Source organism: Scyliorhinus torazame, chromosome 21 (assembly GCF_047496885.1).
Source record: "Scyliorhinus torazame isolate Kashiwa2021f chromosome 21, sScyTor2.1, whole genome shotgun sequence".
NCBI classification, from domain to species: Eukaryota; Metazoa; Chordata; class Chondrichthyes; order Carcharhiniformes; family Scyliorhinidae; genus Scyliorhinus; species Scyliorhinus torazame.
Window position 1 is genome coordinate 69301672 of NC_092727.1, and position 20655 is coordinate 69322326.

Consider the following 20655-nt stretch of genomic DNA (forward strand, 5'->3'; position numbering starts at 1 on the left):
AAGTCTGTTTCTTTCTCCCACTCATACTTTCTGTCATCCTCTCCAACAGAAACTGACCTGCTCTCTTGGATGTAAGCAGCCTTTCGTTCTTCAGCCAAAGAACTACTCTTTTATGTTTTGGTAAGCTATTTAACCATGGGAGATATCCCTGTTGAACCCAGCCCTGCCCTGTCTTCCCCTAATATGCATGCACATCAGTTGAAAAACAAATTATAATGAGAATCCTGGCTCAGAATGCTAAAATGACCAGGATCTGGTGGAATGGGGAAGGGTGGGCTGGGGGAAACGAGGGAAGAATGTTACCCAATGTGTGCAAAGTCTGCAGAGTGCTGGAGGACAACTGGAGCCACTGAAACTTGACCACTCCCCTCTATTCCGCTTCCCGACTGAGTCTGAATCTTTAACAAAGAACAGAAAACGAAAATCAGAGAATAGAATCATAAAATCCCTACAGTGCAGAAAGAGGCTTCAATTTGTCATGGTCGCCAATCCACCTAACCTGCGCATCTTTGGAATCTGGGAGGAAAGCTGAGCACCCAGAGAAAACCCACGCAGACACTGGGAGAATGCAAACTCCACACAGACAGTTACCCGAGGTCGGTATCTAACCTGGGTTCCTGGTGCTGTGAAGCAGCAATGCTCACCACTGCCACCATGCCGCCCCATGGAGGTAGGGGGGATAGTTGTTGAGGGTAGGTGGTAGAACAAAGTAGGGTGGAAGTGATGCTTATACCATAAATATATTCTTTCCATTGGGGGAGGGGGGAGGCAGTTCGGTTAGTTCAGTTGGCTGGTTCGTGATGCGGAGCAATAGCGCAGGTCCGTTTCCCGCACTGGCTGAGGTTATCCTTGAAGACCCCTGCCTTCTCAACCTTGCCCTCGTCTGAGGTGTGGTTAAATCACCACGAGTCAGCACTCTCTTAAAAGGGGAAAGCAGCCTCTGGTCCTCGGGCATTATGGTGATTTTCATGTCATTCTTTCCAATCTGTTTCACTCCAATCACATGGTTTATTTAACAGATGCTCAGGATTGAATTCCTGTTGATAAGTCTCTGACTGTATTAAGAAGTACATCACTGTGATATTTAGCATATTATTTGTTTGAAAGTTACCATTTATTGATAACATTTTCCATTGGGATTTGTTTAATGTTCTCCCTGCCTCTTCCCCCCCCAAATAAAGTGCTAACTCCTTACTAGGGTGGGGATCTCCTCTAGTACCTCAAGCATGTGATATGTATTCCTGTGACAGTGAGGTTGTTCGATTCATCGGAGAGTTCAATCCTGTCCTCACCTGATACAGAGACACAGTTTCAGTGGAGACCATCAATAATACTGCTGGCCATTTGTAATCTCCACCATCTGGTGGCTCCATCACCATTTCCATTGAGTGGGTGCATGGAGCCAAAAATCCTTGCATGTTGTACACAATAGTGAAGAGACCCAACATTATTGGCAAGTTTTTCAACCTGAGGAGTACATACATACCTGTACTTCCCTGTGCTCTGTGCAGAACACTAACTTAACCTTTCTGCTTTCATCTTAGGAAAAAAATGTTCCTGGTTGGTCTAACAGGTGGAATTGCCTCCGGGAAAAGCACAGTTGCTGCTGTGTTCCGTGAACTTGGGTGTCCAGTTGTGGATGCTGATCAGATAGCAAGACAGAGTAAGTTTTGAATATTGCAGATCCAAGCAATATTCTACTGTGAAGATTGTTTCTCTTTCTGGAAGCTGTACCCTCTATTAAAGTACAAGGGTGTCTTTAGATAATTGGTACATGAATGGTCTGGAGGGTTATTGGTTTAATTTTTGCCTTCAGGCATAGACTTGCAAGTTGACGTTAACTACCACAGCAATGGAATTTGAAGCATAGTTACTGTAATATTCTGTAACACATGTTCATGTATAGTGGGTAGTACAAACTACTTGCCAGAATCTGCCCTGATTGTCACTGATAAACTACCTGGAAAGAAACCCAACAAACGTTGCAAGTTTTGTGCTAACCATGGTGAAGCCATTAGATTGATTAAAAAATATCATCTCTTTCCAGTCTAATTGGAACCTGTGCATGGGTGGCTGCTGGACGTCTGTCAGATAAGTAAATTTATCCCAATCTGTCCCTGCCCTGGGAGTGTTTGATGGAACCGTGTAGAGAGAACTTTACTTTGTATCTAACTCTGTGCTCGACATACTCTTGGATTGTTTGATTGCCTAGTACGTGGGGGCCTTACTCTGTATCTGAACCTGTGATGTCCCTGCCCTGGGAGTATTTGATGGAACAATGTGGAAAGATTATTGCTCTATATCTAAACCATACAGTATCTGCTCTCTTAGCCCTCACTATTTCATGCAGTAGCTGTACTGAGGCATGTTAAGTACTCCATTAATTTTCAATGCAAGGGTATCCCAATTTGGGACACCGGTTCTTAATGTGTATTTGGCGATTTGGTATAATTTGTGGAACGATATGAAAACCAGTGAAGAAAGATCCCGTTTTTAGCATTCAAATAAAAAAATGTTTATTCAAAGAAGCACATAACAAGAAAAAAAGCACAGTACAAAACAAAGGTGCACTTAACTAAAGCAATATCCACATATAAAATGGGTTGAATTCTCTGCCGGCAGTGCACCCCCGTCCACTGGTTTTCTGGCTGCCTGGGGTGGCTAACAATGGGAAACGCCATTAGTCGGCGGTGGGGACGGAGAATTCCGCCGAGAAACACGGGACTGGGGAGACGGAGAATTCACCCCAGTATCTTATAGAATTAACCAAAGTCCAAAGATTAGTCCAGAGATGTGCAGGTTAGGTGGATTGACCATGCTAAACTGCCCTTAGTGTCCAAAATTGCCCTTAGTGTTGGGCAGGGTTACTGGGCTATGGGGATACGGTGGAAGTGTGGGCTTGGGTAGGGTGCTCTTTCCAAGAGCTGATGCAGACTCGATGGGCCGAATGGCCTCCTGCACTGTAAATTCTATAACCGCATTCCCATACCAAGCCACATGCTATACTGAAATATATCGCTGTTCCTTCACTTTCGCTGGTGTTGACCAAGGCACTGCTCGATCGGCTTAGACAGAATAAAGACTCCTAAATTTAATACAACTCTACTTTATTCAGGAGAGCTAGTTAAATCATGATTTGTGAGAATATAGCACAGAGATGACTCTGACTCACCGCTGAGATCTAGGTATTATCCGCACTAATGAAGGAGGCTGGCCAGGCTACGATCACTTGATGTGCATATCTTCTCTGAGCTCAGGGCTCCCCTTCTGCAGTGGTTAGTCCCAGGGGTTCCAGGGTTGTCACTGATAATGTGTTCCAATGTCCCTTCTTTTATCCAGGTTCTGCTAGTACTGAGACATGATACACAAACACACCTGGCCTGAGTTCTATTTGCTCATAAAGACTTAAAGTTTTTGGCCTATGTCTTTTTCCCTCTGTTAGCCTGTCCCCAGATCACACTGGGTCAAAATTCTGGAGTTCCCTCCCTTTTGTTTCTTAAATTTAGAGTACCCAATTATTTTATTTTCCAATTTAAGGGGCAATTTAGCATGGCCAATCCACCTAACCTGCACATCTTTGGGTTGTGGGGGTGAAACCCACGCAGACATGGGGAGAATGTGCGAACTCCAGATGGACAGTGAGCCAGGACCGGGATTCGAACCCGGGCCATCAGCGCCGCAGTCCCAGTGCTAACCACTGTGCCACATGCCGCCCCAAATTCCCTCCCTAACAGTACGGTGGCTGTATGATGACCGACACCAGATGGACTGCAGTAGTTCAAGGTGGAGGATCATCATCACTGTCTCGAGGACAATTAGGAGTAATTAATAAATGTTGGCTTTGCCGACGATGGTCACATCCTGTAAATTAATTTTTCAAAAAGGTAAATGTAGGTTTTGAGAGAAGGATAAAACAATGTAGACCAGAAGAACTCTGATTTAACATTTGCTATGTGCTAGTTCAGCAAAACTGCCCTGCCACAAGATATGTGCCTGTGGACAAGAGCCGTTTGCTTGACTATGAACTATAATGTGTTCATTTGTATGATCATTTGTGATTGTGAATAATGGTTGCCTGATCAAGGTATTGGGGGTTACAACTGGAGGGATACTCGTGCGCCACGAACTTTATATGTGTTGTGAAAAGGGAAAAAGTGTTAAATTTACATTACTTTTAAAAGTGATGAATTTGATTTACGAATTTCATTGAAATTAAAATAATTTCAGATTTCATAATCGCTTATTGTCACAAGTAGGCTTTAATGAAGTTACTGTGAAAAGCCCCTAGTCGCCACATTCCGGTGCCTGTTCGGGGAGGCTGGTTCGGGAATTGAACTGCCTGGTCTTGAACCCGTGCTGCTGGTCTTGTTCTGCATTACAAGCCAGCTGTCTTAGCCCACTGTGCTAAACCAGCCCCTGATTTGAGATGGAGGCCTTGGAGTGGTGGCATTCTGAAGGGGCTAGAATTGTAAAGTGGAGAAATTACACTAAACTTAAAGGCAAATTACTGCGAATGCTGTAGTCTGAAACAAAAACAATAAGTGATGGATAATCTCAGCAGATCCTACAGCATCTGTGGAGAGACAAAGGAACTAATGTTTCAAGACAGCACAGGGCAGCACGGTAGCATTGTGGATAGCACAATTGCTTCACAGCTCCAAGGTCCCAGGTTCGATTCCGGCTTGGGTCACTGTCTGTGCGGAGTCTGCACATCCTCCCCGTGTGTGCGTGGGTTTCCTCCGGGTGCTCCGGTTTCCTCCCACAGTCCAAAGATGTGCAGGTTAGGTGGATTGGCCATAATAAATTGCCCTTAGTGTCCAAAATTGCCCTTAGTGTTGGGTGGGGTTACTGGGTTATGGGGATAGGGTGGAGGTGTGGATCTTGGTTCGGGTGCTCTTTCCAAGAGCCGGTGCAGACTCGATGGGCTGAATGGCCTCCTTCTGCACTGTAAATTCTATGAGAGTCTGGATGACTCTTTGTCAAAACTTAAATCAAACCTTGATTAGACCACATATTGCAAACTGTGAACAGTTCTGATCTCCATATAATAAAAAGAATACCTGGGCATTTGAGAAGGTGCAAGAAAGATTTATGAGAATTATACCAGAACTGAGAGGGTATACCTTTCACCAAAGATTTAATAGGCTGGGGCTCTTTTTTTTCTCTAAGAAAGGTGATGCAAGGGCTGGAGCACACAGGCAACAGGTTTTGGACAAGAAAAATAGGGAGATTATGAGGAAGAACATATTTTATGCAGTGAGTGATAATGACCTTGAACTTGCTGCCTATGAGGGAGGTGGAAGCAGAAACAATGAATGACTTCAAAAGTCACTGTGTTCTATTATTCTGTATAGAGTGGGGGAATGGGATTGACTGGAATGCTCTGCAGAGAACTGGCATGGGCATGATGGGTCGAATAGCCACTTTCTGCGCTGGAAATGACTGACAAATGGGTTGACCTAATAGGGGTCTTAAAGACTATGAAAAATAAAATTATAGGGTAGATGTAGCAAAGGTGGTTCTGATGCAAGGGAGACCAGAGCGAGGGAACATAAATATAGAATAGTCAATAATAAATGAAATAGGGAATTCTAACCAACACTTGTGAGAATGCATAACTTACATCACATAGAGTAGTTGAAGTTGAATAGCTCAAATGCATTTAAAAAGTTGGGAAAGGGAATTAAGAATATGTCACTATAAAATGTGGAATAAGTGCCTGTGCTTCTTTCCCATAAGTTGTTGAGCCAGACTCTCCAGCATACTGGGCAATAGTGCGTTCCTTTGGTGAGGAGATTCTGCTGGAGGACAAAAAAATCAACCGGGAGAAGCTGGGAAATATTATCTTCACTGATGGGGAGAAGCGGCAACTCCTGAATTCCATCACTCACCCAGAAATCCACAAAGCCATGCTCAAACAGATCTTTAAATACTTTATACAAGGTACGCTGCAAAATGTGTGCGCTGTCTGTGTTGTGGTACTTTTACCTATAGGTTTGCATATTTTAATTTTTAGTTTTATGAATGTAAGAAAATGTCAAACTGGAAAAGACCCATCATCCAGCCTGTCTCCTTTAGATATAACTCCTTATCGGTCACAATATATTCCCTCCTCACCCACAGCCATGTAACCTCCTGGGAGGAGCAGAACGACAGACATTCTGGCCAATTATGGACCAGAAAATGTTTGAAAAATTCCTCTTTTTTGGAGATCAAACTTAGTCCAAGGAGATCACATTGATCCTGAATGGTACTGCAAGTTACCTTCCTGATGTGCGAGGGCCTAGCCAGAAATAGGTTCATTATTCATTTGAGGTTATGCAGTGAATTTAGTAATCTTACAAGTCAGGAACTTGAGCAGGTCCGCTTGGTGTGCAGGTTCACAGATCTCTGAAGACAGTGTTATGGGCGAGGTGTTTTCAGAACCCCAAAATGTATCATGGAGTTCAACCAACCCCCTCCCCCTTTAATGGATTGTTGCTTTTCCTAGCACATGGCTTGTTCCCGAGGTGTGGGATTGCAATCATGGACACGTGGGTTTTTAAACACAAAACACTGTTTATTCCATGAACTCAACTTAACATCTTAAATAAACATTGGATCTCTTAACACCCCTTACTTCAAAGATAACTACGAAAATATTACAACAGTAAATAATTCCTCAATGTTCCTTCAAACTTCCAAGAAATGTAACACCTTTAAACAGAATCACATCAGGTTAATGGCTTTACTATTATGAGTTTAAATCACCCAAATGATCCAGAGATAGTCTTTCGTGGCCTGAGATCCAGCTCACTGCAAACACAGACACTCCCAAGTTCTTTTCAAACTGCAAAACTGTCTGGAAACACAGACACACACAAGCTCTTTTTCAAAACTGAAACTAAAAACTGCAAAATGGCTGATCTGAGCTCAGCCCCACCCACTCTCTGACATCACTGTTTTCTTAAAGGTACATTGCTTAAACATCCATGTCTTAAAGGTACTCTCACATGACAACAGCATGACAGGTAGATAAAGTGATTAAGAAGGCCTATGGGATTCTTGTCTTTATTACCCGTGGCATTGAATATAAGAGCAGGGAGGTTATGCTGGAACTGCATAACACGCTGGTTAGGACTCAGATGGAGTACTGTGTTCAGTATCCAGCCACATTATAGAAAGGAAGTGATTGCACTGACGAGGAGGTGGAGGAGATTCAGCATGATGTTGCCTGGGTTGAAGTGTTTCAGCTATCAAGAGAGACTGGATAGGCAGATTTGTTTTTCCTGGAGCAGAGACGGCTGAGGGGGGACCTGATGAGGTGTATAAAATTATGAAGGAAAGAGACAGGATCGCTCAAAAGGTACTTTTCCCTTAGTGGAGGAGTCAGTAACCAGGGGGCATAGATTTAAGGTAATGGGCAGGAGGTTTAGAGGAGATCTGAAGAAATACCTTTTCAGCCAGAGGGTGGTAGGAATCTGGAACTCGCTGCCTGAAAGGGTGTTAGAGGCAGGAACCTTCACAACTTTGAATTATTTAGATGAGCACTTGAAATGCCATTGCATACAAGGCGACGAACCGAGTGCTGGAAAATGGTCAGCGTTGTCGTGATGGGCCGAAGAACCTCTTGTGCTGTAAAACTCTGTGATTCTATGACTCTACTTTGAGAAATGAAGAACTGCCGAATAACTAATCTAGTTCTGCCCTTAAGTTACTAAGTCTGAGACCTGATTCTCCCTAACCTTTTTCGTTGGAATAATTAGGAATCTCTCACCGTGTATCTCTGGCCCCCACCCACCCACCCACTCTGGCCCCCACCCACCCACTCTGGCCCCCACCCTCTCTGGCCCCCACCCTCTCTGTGGGGAGCCTGTTGCTCTGTGACTAGCACGGTTCTGGCTAGTCAGGATACTGTTCCACTCCCAACGTTTGCCATAGACATATCAGGTGAATTTGCAGGTTAGCAATAAAGCTCCTTGGCCATGTCACAATGCACCTCTCTTGGCCACGAAGTCTGGGATAGGACCAGAACCCAGAGCTTCTGGCTCAGAAGTGGGGACGCTACCCATTATGTCACAAGGTCTCCTAATTGGAAATCTCGTCCTATCATTTTAGAAACCGCAATTAAATTGCTTCTGAATCAAAGAGACTAACATTGGTGAAAAGTTGCCTTGCACACACTCGCACAATGTAGGTAAATATAATCCATGTGTGTCTATTTACTGAAGAATTATCTGAAATTATTCAGTAACCAAGAAAGTAGAGCACTCCAGCAGTCAGAAAACACTTGGGCACTCTGCTCTTCATCTTAATAAAAGCAAATTACTGCAGATGCTGGAATCTGAAATGAAAGAGAAATGCTGAAAAATCTCAGCAGGTCTGGCAGCATCTGTAGGGAGAGAAAAGAGCTAACGTTTCGAGTCCGATGACTCTTTGTCAAAGCAAAAGGAACTAGGATGGCGGGACTGGGGGCATTCTGGCTAAGTTTGCCGATGATACAAAGATAGGTGGAGGGGCAGGTAGTATGGAGGAGGTGGGGAGGCTGCAGAAAGATTTAGACAGTTTAGGAGAGTGGTCCAAGAAATGGCTGATGAAATTCAACGTGGGCAAGTGCGAGGTCTTGCACTTTGGAAAAAAGAATAGAGGCATGGACTATTTTCTAAACGGTGACAAAATTCATAATGCTGAAGTGCAAAGGGACTTGGGAGTCCTAGTCCAGGATTCTCTAAAGATAAACTTGCAGGTTGAGTCTGTAATTAAGAAAGCAAATGCAATGTTGTCATTCATCTCAAGAGGCTTGGAATATAAAAGCAGGGATGTACTTCTGAAGCTTTATAAAGCATTAGTTAGGCCCCATTTAGAATACTGTGAGCAATTTTGGGCCCCACACCTCAGGAAGGTCATACTGGCGCTGGAGCGGGTCCAGCGGAGATTCACACGGATGATCCCAGGAATGGTAGGCCTAACATACGATGAACGTCTGAGGATCCTGGGATTATATTCATTGGAGTTTAGGAGGTTGAGGGGAGATCTAATAGAAACTTACAAGATAATGAATGGCTTAGATAGGGTGGATGTAGGGAAGTTGTTTCCATTAGCAGGGGAGACTAGGACCCGGGGGCACAGCCTTAGAATAAAAGGGAGTCACTTTAGAACAGAGATGAGGAGAAATTTCTTCAGCCAGAGAGTGGTGGGTCTGTGGAATTCATTTCCACAGAGGGCGGTGGAGGCCGGGACATTGAGTGTCTTTAAGACAGAAGTTGATAAATTCTTGATTTCTCGAGGAATTAAGGGCTATAGCGAGAGAGCGGGTAAATGGAGTTGAAATCAGCCATGATTGAATGGTGGAGTGGACTCGATGGGCCAAATGGCCTTACTTCCGCTCCTATGTCTTATGGTCTTATAGGCGTATATGGGCATAGATCAGCTTTGACATTGGGATAGGACTAATGACCATTTGGTCATTAATTCGTCAACACGGATTCGTGAAGGGTAAGTCTTGCCTCACAAATTTGATTGAATTCTTTGAGTAGGTTACAATGTGTGTAGATGAAGGTAGAGCAGTTGATGTCGTATACATGGATTTTAGTAAGGCGTTTGATAAGGTTCCCCATGGTCGGCTCATGAAGAAAGTAAGGAGGTGTGGGATGGAGGGAAATTTGGCCAATTGGATAAGTAACTGGCTATCACATAGAAGAAAGAGAGTGGTGGTGGATGGAAAATTTTCAGACGAGACCAGTTACCAGTGTTGTACCACAGGGATCAGTGCTGGGTCCTCTGCTATTTGTGATTTTTATCAATGACTTGGATGAGGGGGCTGAAGGGTGGGTCAGTAAATTTGCTGATGACACCAAGATTGGTGGAGTAGTGGATGAGGTGGAGGGCTGTTGTAGGCTGCAACGAGACATTGATAGGATGCAGAGCTGGGCCGAAAAATGGCAGATGGAGTTTAACCCTGATGAGTGCGAGATAATTCATTTTGGTAGGACAAATTTGAATGCGGATTACCGGGTCAACGGCAGGGTTCTGAGGAATGTGGAGGAACAGAGAGATCTTGGGGTTCATGTCCACAGATCTCTGAAGGTTGCCACTCAAGTGGATAGAGCCGTGAAGAAGACCTTTAGTGTGTTAGAGTTTATTAACGGGGGGCTTGAGTTTTAAGAGCCGTGGGGTTATGCTGCAACTGTACAGGACCCTGGTGAGACCACATTTGGAGTATTGTGTGCAGTTCTGGTCACCTCATTATAGGAAGGATGTGGATACTTTGGAGAGGGTGCAGAGTAGATTTATCAGGATGCTGCCTGGACTGGAGGGCATGTCTTTTGAAGAAAGGTTGAGGGAGCTTGTGCTTTTCTCACTGGAGCGAAGAAGAAAGAGAGGTGAATTGATAGAGGTGTACGACGTGATGAGAAGCATAGATAGAGTGGATAGCCAGAGACTTTTCCCCAGGGTGGAAATGGCTGTGACGAGGGGACATAGTTTTAAGGTGATTGGAGGAAGGTATAGGGGAGATGACAGAGGTAGGTTATTTACACTGAGAGTGGTGGGTGTGTGGAATGCACTGCCAGCAGAGATGGTGGAGTCTGAGTCATTAGGGACATTTAAGCGACTCTTGGACAGGCACATGGACAGCAGTAAATTGAAGGGGTGTAGCTTAGGTTGATCTTAGATTAGGATAAATAGTCGGCACAACATCGTGGCCGAAGGGCCTGTCCTGTGCTGTACTGTTCTATGTCTATGTCCTATGAAGGTCAACATACCATTTGCCTTTTTTATCACCTGCTGCACCTGCATGCTTACTTTCAGTGACTGGTGTATGAGGACCCAGGTCTCATGGCACATTCTACACTCGAAATCTGTAATCTGCCTTCCTGTTTTTGCTAGCACATCCTTCCTTAGATTAGGGGCCCAAAATTATCACAATACTCCAAATGGGCTCTCACCAGAGCCTTCTACAGCCTCAGAAGTACATCCCTGCTTTTGTACTCTAGCCCTCCCGATATGAATGCGAACATTGTAGTTGCCATCTTCACTGCCAACAGAACCTGCTGCCAACTGAACTTGCACGTTAACCTTAAGAGAATTGTGAACAAGGACTCCCAAGCTCCTTTGTGCTTCTGATTTCCTAAGCATTTCCCCACTGAGAAAATAGTCTATGCCTCCATTCCTCCTTCCAAAGTGCATAACCTCACATTTTTCCACATTGTATTCCATCTGCCACTTCTTTGCCCACTCTCCCATCCTGTCCGAGAATTTCTGCAGCCCCCTGGTTCCTCAATACTACCTGTCCCTCTGCATATCTTTATATCATCTGCAATCTGATCAACAGTGCCTTCAGGTCCTTCTTCCAGATCATTAATGTATGTTGTGAAAAGTTGTGGTCCCAGCACAGACCCCTGAGGCACACCACTAGTCACCAGCTGCTATCCTGAAAAAGACCCCTTTATCCCTCCTCTGCCTTCTGCCAGCCAGCCAATCCTCTATCCATGCCAGGATCTTACCCTGAACACCATGGGCTCTTACAGCTATATTCTGTAAGGTAAGAGGGGATGGAGACTAGGCCAGTTACATGCTCCTCCTGTAGGATGTGGGTGGTGAGGGATACCACCGGTGTCCCCGCTGACTATACCTGCGGGAAGTGCACCCAACTTCAGCTCCTCAAAGACCGTGTTAGGGAACTGGAGCTGAAGCTGGATGAACTTCGGATCATCCGGGAGGCAGAGGGGGTGATTGAGAAGAGTTACAGGGAGGTAACCACACCCAAGGCACAGGACAAGAATAGCTGGGTTACAGTCAGGGGGAAAAAAACAAGCAGGCAGACAGTGCAGGGATCCCTCGTGGCCGTTCCCCTTCAAAACAAGTATACCGTTTTGGATGCTGTTGGGGGGGATGACCTACCGGGGGAAGGCCCTAACGGCCAGGTCACTGGCACTGAGTCTGGCTCTGGGGCTCAGAAGGGAAGGGGGGGGAATAGAAAAGCAATAGTTGTAGGCGATTCAATGGTTAGGGGAATAGTTAGGAGATTCTGTGGTCGCGAGCGAGACTCCCGGAAGGTATGTTGCCTCCCGGGTGCCAGGGCCAGGGATGTCTCGGATCGTGTCTTCAGGATCCTTAAGGGGGAGGGGGAGCAGCCAGAAGTCGTGGTGCACATTGGTACCAACGACATAGGTAGGAAAAGGGGTGTGGAGGTAATAAACGAGTTTAGGGAGTTAGGCTGGAAGTTAAAAGCCAGGACAGACAGAGTTGTCATCTCTGGTTTGTTGCCGGTGCCACGTGATAGCGAGGCTAGGAATAGGGAGAGAGTGCAGTTGAACACGTGGCTGCAGGAATGGTGTAGGAGGGAGTGCTTCAGGTATTTGGATAATTGGAGCGCATTCTGGGGAAGGTGGGACCTGTACAAGCAGGACGGGTTGCATCTGAACCAGAGGGGCACCAATATCCTGGGAGGGAGGTTTTCTAGTACTCTTCGGGAGGGTTTAAACTAATTTGGCAGGGGAATGGGAACCGGATTTGTAGTCCAGCAACTAAGGTAGCCGATATTCAGGCCGCCAAAGCGTGTAATGAGGCAGTGGGGAAGGGAACACTGACAAAGGAGAGTACTTGCAGGCACGGAGATGGGTTGAAGTGTGTATACTTCAACGCAAGAAGCATCAGGAATAAGGTGGGTGAACTTAAGTCATGGATCGGTACTTGGGACTACGATGTGGTGGCCATCACGGAAACTTGGATAGAAGAGGGGCAGAAATGGTTGTTGGAGGTCCCTGGTTATAGATGTTTCAATAAGATTAGGGAGGGTGGTAAAAGAGGTGGGGGGGTGGCATTATTAATTAGAGATAGTATAACAGCTGCAGAAAGGCAGTTCGAGGCAGTACCTATTGAGGTAGTATGGGTTGAAGTCAGAAATAGGAAAGGAGCAGTCACCTTGTTAGGAGTTTTCTATAGGCCCCCCAATAGTAACAGAGATGTGGAGGAACAGATTGGGAAACAGATTTTGGAAAGGTGCAGAAGTCATAGGGCAGTAGCCATGGGCGACTTTAACTTCCCCTGTTGACAGTGAGGACGAAAAGATCATTGCCAACGGCTCTGCAATTTCATCTCTTGCTTCCCATAGAATCCTTGGATATATCCCGTCAGTCTATCTTGTCTACCCTCAAGTTTTTCAAAATGCCCAACACTTCTTCCTTCCTAACAAGTATTTCCTCAAGCTAATTCCTGATGCTTCTTGCGTTGAAGTATACACACTATCTCCGTGCCTGCAAGTACTCTCCTTTGTCAGTGTTCCCTTCCCCACTGCCTCATTACATGCTTTGGCGTCCTGAAATCTGTGGGTAGAGTTGAGGAATCGCAAAGGTAAAAGACCCTGATAGGAGTGATGTACAGGCCCCCTAGCAGTAGTCAGGAGGTGGGGCAGAAAATAAATCCGGAGATAGAAAAGACATGTAAAAAAGGCAATATTACAATAATTATGGGGGACTTCAATATGCAGGTGGACTGGGAAAATCACGTTGGTAGTGGATCCCAATAAAAGGAATTTGTGGAATGTCTAAGAGATGTTTTTTTTGGAGCAGCTTGTGACAGAGCCTACGAGGGAACAGGCATGTCTGGATTTAGTGATGTGTAATGAGGCAGACTTGATTGGAAACTTAAGGTGAAGGAACCCTTCGGGAGTAGTGACCACAATATGATAGAATTTACCCTGCAGTTTGAGAGGTACAATCAGATGTAACGGTATTATAATACAGTTTTTTGAGGGAGGAGCTGGCCAGTGTTGAGTGTAAGGGGAGCCTAGCAGGGAAGACAGTGGAACAGCAATGGCAAGAGTTTTTGGGGTTATTCGGGAGGCACAGCAGAAATTCATCTCCAGGAGAGAAAAACATGCTATAAGGGGAGGGCCAGGCATCCATGGCTGACAAGGGAAGTCAAGGACAGCATAAAAGCTAAAGAAAAAGCAGACAAAGCGGCGAGTATTAGTGGGAAGCCAGAGGATTGGGAAGCCTTTCAAAACGAGCAGAGGACAACATAAAAAGCAATAAGGGGGGAGAAGATTAAGTATGAGTGCAAGCTCGCTAGTAATAATAAAGGAAGATTTTTTTCAATATATAAAATGTAAGAGAGAGGCAAAAATAAACATTGAATCACTGGAAAATGTGGCTGGAGAAGTAATAATAGGAAACAAAGAAATGGCAGATGAACTGAATAGTTACTTTGCATCAGTCTTCACGGTGGAAGACACCAGTGGGATGCCAGAGCTCCAGGAGAACCAGGGGGGCGAGATGAGTGCAGTGACCATTACGAAGGAGAAGGTTCTGGGGAAACTGAAAGGTCTGAAGGTGGATAAATCACCTGGACTGAATGGATATACCCCAGGGTAGCTGAGGCATTGTGGGGGCATTGGTGGTGATCTTTCAGGAATCACTGGAGGCAGGAAGTGTCCCAGAGGACTGGAACGTGGCTAATGTCACACCGCTGTTTAAGAAGGGAGGGAGGCAGAAAATGGGGAAATTATAGGCCGGTTAGCCTGACTTCGGTCATTGGTAAGATTCTAGAGTCCATTATTTTTATTTTTTATTTTTAAATTTAGAGTACCCAATTCATTTTTTCCAATTAAGGGGCAATTTAGCGTGTTCAATCCACCTACTTTGCACATCTTTGTGTTGTGGGGTGGAACCCACGGAAACACAGGGAGAATGTGCAAACTCCACAAGGAGAGTGACCCAGAGCCGGGATCAAACCTGGGACCTTGGCGCCGTGAGACTGCAGTGCTAACCACTGAGCCACCGTGCTGCCCCATAGAGTCCATTATTAAAGATGAGATCGCGGAGTACTTGGTAAAATAAGACTGAGTCAGCACAGCTTCGTCTAGGGGAGGTCATGTCTGACAAATCTGTTCTTTGAGGAAGTAACAAGGAAGTTAGACCAAGGAGAACCGGTGGACGTAATTTATTTAGATTTCCATAAGGCCTCTGACAAGGTGCTACATAAGAGACTGTTAAATACATGAAGAGCCCATGTTGTTCAGGATAAGATCCTGGCATGGTTAGAGGATTGGCTGACTGGCAGAAGGCAGAGAGTGGGGATAAAGGGGTCTTTTTCAGGATGGCAGCCGGTGAATAGAGGTGTACCTCGGGGGTCGGTGCTGGGACCACAACTTTTCACAATATACATTAATGATCTAGAGGGAGGAACTGAATTCATTCTCAGAAGGCTGTGGAGACCAAATCACTTGAGTGTCTTTAAAACAGAGATAGATAGGTTTTTGATCAATAAGGGGATCAGGGGTTATGGGGAGAAGGCAGGAGAATGGGGATGAGAAAACGTTCAGCCATGATTGAATGGCAGAGCAGACTCGATGGGCCGAGTGGCCTAATTCTGCTCCTATGTCTTAAGGTAGCATAGTGGTTAGCACAATTGCTTCACAGCTCCAGGGTCCCAGGTTCGATTCCAGGCTTGGGTCACTGTCTGTGCAGAGTCTGCACGTTCTCTCCGTGTGTGTGTGTGTGGGTTTCCTCTGGGTGCTCCGGTTTCCACCCACAGTCCAAAGATGTGCAGGTTAGGTGGATTGGCCATGCTAAATTGCCCTTGGTGTCCAAAATTGTCCTTCGTGTTGGGCGAGGTTACTGAGTTATGGGAATAGGGTGGAGGTGTGGGCTTGGGTAGGGTGCTCTTTCCAAGAGCCGGTGCAGACTCGATGGGTCGAATGGCCTCCTTCTGCACTGTAAATTCTATGATAAGGTCTTATGGTCCTACTCCTCCAATTCGTATTGTTAGACGTTTTAGTTGCTGTGATATGAAGAGTCAAAAGTTCTGTTCCTTTTTCACAAATACACATTTATTTCATTCCAACAGCCTTTGCACAAAACTCTAACTATCATCACCTGACAGAGGCCACCTGAAGCCCCTTTACATATCAGTGTCAATTCATGGATACTTAACATAAATGAGACAACTAATTGCAATGTCTCTTAACCCATTACTTAACACGTATGAGTGTGGCATCAAGGAGCCCTCACAAAACTTGAGTCAATAGGAATCGGGGCAAACTTTCTGCTGGTTGGAGTTGTGCAATACAAAGGAAAATGGTTGTGGTTTTTGGAGCTCGATCATCTCTTTTCCAGGATACCATTGCAGAAGCTTCTCATAATGCTAGGGACCCAGGTTCGCTTACTGTCTTGGGTGACTATGTGTGTGGAGTTTGCACATTCTTCCCTGTGTGGGTTTTCCCCCAGGTGCTCTAGTTTCCTCCCTCAATCCAAAGATGTACAGGTTAGGTGGGGTTTACAGAGATGGGGTTGGAGAGTGGGCCTAGGTAGGAGACTTTTCAGAGTGTCGCTGCAGATTCGATGGGCCGAATGGCCTCCTGCACTGTATGGATTCTATGGCAGTGTCCTTTGCCCATCCATCTACAACTGCTTCATCAATGACCTTCCTTCCATCAGAAGGTCGAAGTGGGAATGCTGATTGCATAATGTTTAGCACCGTTCGTAATTCCTCAGATACTGAAGCAGTCCAGGTCCAAATGCAGCAAGACCTGGACAATATCCAGGTTGATATCTGGCAAGCAACATTTGTGCCACACAGCGCATGGTGGCGCTGTGGTTAGCACTGCTGTTTATGGCACTGAGAACCTGGGTTTGATCCCGGGTCACAGTCTGTGTGGAGTTGCACATTCTTCCCGCGTCTGTGGGTCTCGCCCCCACAACCCAAAGATGTGCAGGTTAGGGGGATTGCCATGCTAAATTGCCCCTTAATTGGAAAAAGTTAATTGGGTACTCTCAATTTATATTTTTAAAAAAATATATATTTTTTAAAAAACCATTGCCAAGTGCCAGGCAGTGATTTTCTCTAACAAGAGAGGTTTTAACCATCGCCCCTTGTTATTCAATGGCATTACCGTCGCTGCATCCTCCACCATCAACATTCTGGAGGTTGCCAAAACTGAACTGGACTAGCCATATAAATGCTGTTGCAAGTCAGAGGCTGGGAATCCTGTGTCGAGCAACTCTCCTCTTGACTCACCAAAGCCTGTCCACCATCTAAAAGGCACAAGTCAGGAGTGTAATGGAATACTGTCCACTTGCCTGGATGAATGCAGCTTCAGCCACACTCAAGCTTGACACCATCCGGGACAAAACAGCCCGCTTGATTGGCATCCCTTCCACAAACATTCACTCCCTCCACCACCGCCGAACAGTGGCAGCCATGTGAACCATCTACAAGATGCACTGGAGTAACTCACCAAGTTCCTTAGGCTGCACCTCTGAACCCCCCCGACCACTACCATCTAGAAGGGCAAGCAGATATCTGGAAACCCCACCATCTTGAAGTTCCCCTCCAAGTCACTCACTATCCTGACATGGAAATATATTGCTGTTCCTTTACTGTCGCTGGATCAAAATCCTGGAACTCCCTCCCTAACAGCACTGAGTGTACCTAGACAACATGGGCTGCAGTGGTCCAAGAAGGCAGTTCACGACCATTCATTCAAGGGCAATTCGAGATGGGCAATAAATGTTGGTCCAGCCAGCAACACCCACATCCCATGAATGAATTAAAAAAGTAATCTAGCCCACTCATTTATAATTTACCAACCTGTCTAGAGTTTCTCTCTCTCATTGTAATTGGTGGCAAAATAATGTTATCTGATGTCACACAGGCTGGAAACTGATTCATTTGCTCTCACACAATACAGGAATGTAACTTTTGTTTCCTTATCCGCAGGATACCGATATGTTATCCTCGATGTTCCGCTCTTGTTTGAGACTAACAAGTTAGCCAAGTTTATGAAGCACACTGTAGTGGTTTACTGGTAAGTTTGTATAAAACTGCAGAAAGCCAATGAATTAGTCACTTGCTCTTAATCATTGGTCTGTGTACTAGGGAATTCTAGACATCCCCTATTCTCTTCACGACATTCCCAATTTAAATTGGTACTGAAGAAGGTTTCCAGGGACATTGACTGGTTTCAAGCAAAAATCTCCTTGATTGTGTATGGTCAGGGGTCAGGGTTGAGGGAGAAACACTGAGGCACTGTGCCCTGAGCACTATTCTCCAAGCCCAGGGAGTATTCTCCATGCCCAGGGAGTAAGAGGTGGCTGGCCATTTATGCATGGAAGATATTGCAGAAAAGCCTTGTGTAGCCAGCAGGATGGAAGCTGAGGAGGTACAGAACAAGCAGGAATAGGATGCTGGATTCTCCATTATTGAAGACAATGGCGGGATGGTCCGTCCCGCCGCGCCACATTTCTGCCTCATCCCGCCGGCGGGATGCTCCGTTACCCCGGCCAGTAAATGGGGTTTCCCATTGTGGGGCAGCCCCACGCCGCCGGGAAACCCCCGGGTTGCCAGCAAAACGGAGCATCTCACCGGCGGAGAATCCAGCCCAGGAAGCCTGTCAGCTACGCACAGAGCAGGAACGAGACCTGGATCTTCAAGCTTTTGTGTAGCATGGTACCAAACCACTTAGATTTACCAATTCATTGACTCAGACAACGTTTAAAATCAAAAGTCAATGGAATGGAATGATGTAGAAAATAGTTTATTTTGAGTTCATGAAATGGCCATATTTCAAAAAACTAGATACCAGTCAGCCCATGTCTGTGCTGGCTCTTTAAAAGTGCAAAGTGAATACTGCTGTTCCCCTGTGGCCCTGCAGTATTTTTCTTTTCAAGTATTTATTCAACTCTTGTTTGCAAGTTATTATTGAATCTGCTTCCACTGCCTTTTCAGGCATTCCAAATGCATTTGAAAAAAAAATCCATGCCCTCCCTGGCTCTTTTGATGAAGTCTTTGTGAGTGTGCTTGTAGCATATGGCTGACTGCTGTTTGTTGTGCCATAGTGACCCTCAGGCCCAGCTGACCCGGCTGATGAAGCGGAATAGTTTGACACAGGCGGAAGCAGAGCGCCGTATTGGTGCCCAGATGCCATTGGAGCAGAAGCGGAAGCTGGCAAACCATGTGATTGACAACTCTGGGGATAGTGTCAGTACATATCGGCAAGTTTGCAAACTGCACTCTCAACTTGAAGATTCCCTGGACTTTCTAGCAGTCCGGTTGCTCGCCGTGGTAACTCTCACAGGAATCGGAGGGCTTCTCTGCATATTAATAAAAAGGTGTATTTTTTAGAATGACGGCCTGCTCCAATCCAAGATAAAGTCAGGAAGGACAGAGGCATCATTTTTCCACAAGAAGGTCCATTATAATGGGCCATAACACATATGGTGGAAGTGCTGTTTGCTGAACAATCTTCAGTTATACCTTTCCCTTTCTCTTTATGATAATTGTCATTATCTTTTATCTATTATTGCAGAGATGTACTCTGAAGAGACGTCTGCCAAATTATGGATAGTCAGAGTCCTGCTTCTGCTTACCAGTTTCTCAGGGTTCAGATATATCAATCGAGTATTGGATTTTCCAGTGCGTACAAATCTTGGTTGCAACACTGCTGCTCACTGCAGCTTTTAACCACGGCGAGCATTTATTTGGATATCAGTGATTTTATGCTGTTTACTTCCTTGTTTAATCTGAATGAGAGCTTGGGAGATGTTTGTGAAATTGGATCTCGTGGAATTGCACTCTGTGCTCCATAGATAATGGACTCCATTGCTGCCTCTTTAGCTACAGTGACCAAGGTGAATCTAAAGCAGGATGACATTGTATCAGGCGGACACTGGGAGTTTTGATCTATCGCCTGATATTTCCAGAGAGAAGCGTGGCTTGCTCAAGCGGAAGGTGTAGTACATAAAGTGGCCAGTGTGTAGATTGTCACTTAACCACATCTGCTGTCTAGTTTGTGGTTTAGAATAATGCTGTGTCAGCTATGCTTTTTATTTCACTCTGGTCTTGCGCACTTGCAGCCACTTCCTTTTAGCAGGGGTGAGGTAAGTGTTGTTGGATGAACAACAGTTAATATATTTTTTGTGGAACATTTAATTTTACCTGTTTGGTTTAATTCCCATGATATCCACCCCAAGTTTAAAAATTTGATGAATGCAAAATCAGAGAAGTGAACCTGTGACCCAAATTCTGTCACAATGATCGACAGTGTGCTGAACCCTGTAAGTGGTCTGGCAACAGCAACAATGTACAATATGAACAGCTTTGTAATATCATCCAGAAGAATTTCTGGCTTTTGATTTGTAATTCAATAAATGATGTGGAGAGTCCTGGTGCATTGAGTTTTCTGCCAAGTTGACATCACGCGAACACAATTGGGGTCACTTGACCTTTGGCTATAACAGTCGACAGCCTAGCCTGATTTACCACTTTCATTAAAGTTGAAGCAAATTTGGCACAGTGTAAAACAGGCTGCCTTCCTGCTGGAGGTCACAGCGTAAAATAGGCTGCCTGTCTGCTGGAGGTCACGGCGTGAAACAGGCTGCCTGTCTGCTGGAGGACACAGCGTAAAATAGGCTGCCTGTCTGCTGGAGGTCACGGCGTGAAACAGGCTGCCTGTCTGCTGGAGGTCACAGCGTAAAATAGGCTGCCTTCCTGCTGGAGGTCACGGCGTGAAACAGGCTGCCTGTCTGCTGGAGGACACAGCGTAAAATAGGCTGCCTGTCTGCTGGAGGTCGCGGCGTAAAACAGGCTATCTGTCTGCTGGAGGTCACGGCGTAAAACAGGCTACCTGTCTGCTGGAGGTCGCGGCGTAAAACAGGCTACCTGTCTGCTGGAGGA

At 45.5% G+C, this 20655-nt stretch overlaps 1 protein-coding gene across 3 annotated transcripts in view; it reads left to right on the plus strand.

Moving 5' to 3' along the window:
* Positions 1 to 20144, plus strand: part of dcakd (dephospho-CoA kinase domain containing) — a 50334-nt gene extending 30190 nt beyond the window's left edge. For all 3 annotated transcript variants that reach the window (XM_072486924.1, XM_072486922.1, XM_072486923.1), the window contains exons 2-6: positions 50 to 120; positions 1545 to 1663; positions 5740 to 5943; positions 17701 to 17788; positions 18819 to 20144. In XM_072486924.1, the coding sequence (XP_072343025.1) occupies positions 113 to 120; positions 1545 to 1663; positions 5740 to 5943; positions 17701 to 17788; positions 18819 to 19104 (705 nt within the window). In that variant the 5' untranslated portion in view covers positions 50 to 112 and the 3' untranslated portion in view covers positions 19105 to 20144. The remainder of the gene's footprint in view (positions 1 to 49; positions 121 to 1544; positions 1664 to 5739; positions 5944 to 17700; positions 17789 to 18818) is intronic.
* Positions 20145 to 20655: the final 511 nt, after the last annotated feature.